We start from the raw sequence: 2,173 nt of genomic DNA, 5'->3' as shown, positions 1-2,173 counted from the left end.
GTGCGTGCGTGTGTGTGTGCGTGCGTGTGTGTGTGTGTGTGTCTTGGTGATAGGACTCCTGCATCTTCCTGCTGATGTGCTGCTGTGTACCCAGGCTCACGCACTCGTGCACAACCATATAATCAACAATATAAAATAAACTTTTGCCTCCATGTAGTTTTTCCTTACTGCTGTATTTAACTTAAATAAAACAGTGAATGAAATGTTAGGATCATTTTAATACAGCTTAATCATCAGAATTGTAATCAAAGCTGTAAATGATCTTTTCTGGCACAGAGTCGAACTTTAAAGATTCTTTTTGCCTGGAAGAGATTTTAAAAGTTTTAGAGGCCCTTTAACCTTTAAGCCTTGTGTTTGTGTAGACCTCCACAAAGGCATGTTAGGAATGGTATATTGAACTGAGTGAAAGTGGAGATAATAACCAAATCTCCTCTCTTCCAGTCTCTGTTCCACGCTAACTCTCTTCAGAAGACACATCAGAGTGCTCTGCAGGTCCAACAAAAAGCTGAGGTGAATCTTCTTTAATGCCTAACTAACTGTTTCCCTTCATTTCTCCGTCGTCAGTAGCTGACAGCTCTGACCTCTTTTGCTGCTTTTGTCAGATGATGCTGCAGGCGAGTCATTATGATCCAGAGGCAATTCGAAGCTGTGCTGAGAAGGTTGCCGTGCACTGGCAGCAACTGATGCTGAAGATGGAGGACCGTCTGAAGCTGGTCAATGCATCCGTAGCCTTCTACAAGACATCTGAACAGGTGCACTTCAGGCAAACTCCACCGTCGCTGTTTTTGTTTTCTTACATCAGCAACAGGAAGGTAACTGTTTGTGCGTCTGTGCAGGTGTGCAGTGTGTTGGAGAGCCTGGAGCAGGAGTACCGCCGCGATGAAGACTGGTGCGGCGCACACGACAAAGTGGGAAGTTCATCCGACAGCGACCACCTCCTGCCTCTGATCAGTAAGCACCTGGAGCAGAAAGAAGCCTTCCTCAAGGTGATTTCATGTCTCACTGTCTAAAAGAACAAAGCAGGCTGCTGGGCTTGTTTTGTTTGATAAATAATGTATGCAGATGCTGCCATCATGTTCTACACAACTAATAACATGTATATATAAAAGTTTCCCACTTGCATTGCGGGCATCTTTGTACTTCAAGCTAGTATCCTCTACCAGAGGCCTGGGAGCTGGAGGGTCCTGCAGGGTCTTTTCCTAGGACTGTGCTCTTCATCGCAGAGTTCTCAGATGTTGTTCCTGCTGCAGCCACTCGCCTAGCTTGATGGTCACTGCCCCAAGTGCTCTGATTAGCACGGGGACCACTGTTGCCTTCATCCTCCACATCTTCTCCAGCTTCTCATGTTCCTCCTCCCTGCTATAGCTACCACTCGGTATAGCTACACCTATCACAGCGGCTGCTTGTCTACCACTATGTTGGTTAGCCATCACCAGTTTGTCCGTCTGTGTCTGGAAGTCCCACAGGATCTTAGCTCGGTCATTCTCCACCACCCTGGGGGGCGTCTCCCATTTTGACCTCGGGACTTCCAGGTTATACTCGGCACAGATGTTCCTGTACACTATGCCGGCCACCTGGTTATGGCGTTCCATGTATGCCCTGCCTGCTAGCATCTTGCACCCTGCTGTTATGTGCCAGTTTGCAATGTTCCCTGTAATGTTTCATGTGTCTCCCTGAGCGTCCCCTGGACCACTGTGAGCAACAGCAGACGTGTGCACTGTGGTCACGCCAGCATCCAAGTTACATGTTTATTAAAATAATCAAATTACAGCATTTATGTTAGACTACTTTCAATAACTGCTTTAGCCCACTTACAATGAAAATTTAAAACAATCTTGTTCATGACCTGCAGCATGTTAACACTACTGGAAGTAAAAATAACTTGAACTCCAATTTTGAAAACACAACTTTCTTTTTTTTTAAAAGCTCTGGCTTGTATTATGAGTCTGAGTCTGTGGTCTGGGAGAGAGTCTGTAACTCTGTCTGCAAAATATAATATATAATGACCAATGTTGGGTAATTAATTATGTAGTTACTTCTTCAAAAAAGTAACTGAGTTTTGCAAACAACAAAGTGTTTTGCAGCTGTTTATCTAAAAATGAACATTTCAAACTATTTACAGAACAATCAGCTGTTCTGCATCAAATCTGATGCCACACAAATTATTTGTGCC

At 44.5% G+C, this 2,173-nt stretch overlaps 1 protein-coding gene across 3 annotated transcripts in view; it reads left to right on the top strand.

The window, feature by feature from the left end:
- The window catches only part of kalrna (kalirin RhoGEF kinase a), a 163,587-nt gene that overhangs the window by 93,299 nt on the left and 68,115 nt on the right, over positions 1-2,173 (top strand). For all 3 annotated transcript variants that reach the window (XM_005750789.1, XM_005750788.1, XM_005750790.1), the window contains exons 21-23: positions 442-510; positions 603-752; positions 837-986. In XM_005750789.1, coding sequence (XP_005750846.1) covers positions 442-510; positions 603-752; positions 837-986 — 369 coding nt within the window. The remainder of the gene's footprint in view (positions 1-441; positions 511-602; positions 753-836; positions 987-2,173) is intronic.

Source organism: Pundamilia nyererei, unplaced genomic scaffold (genome assembly GCF_000239375.1).
Source record: "Pundamilia nyererei isolate P.nyererei 1_Seehausen unplaced genomic scaffold, PunNye1.0 scaffold00287, whole genome shotgun sequence".
NCBI lineage: Eukaryota > Metazoa > Chordata > Actinopteri > Cichliformes > Cichlidae > Pundamilia > Pundamilia nyererei.
Note: the sequence above shows the minus strand (reverse complement) of the source record. Positions and strands in the feature narration are given on the sequence as shown.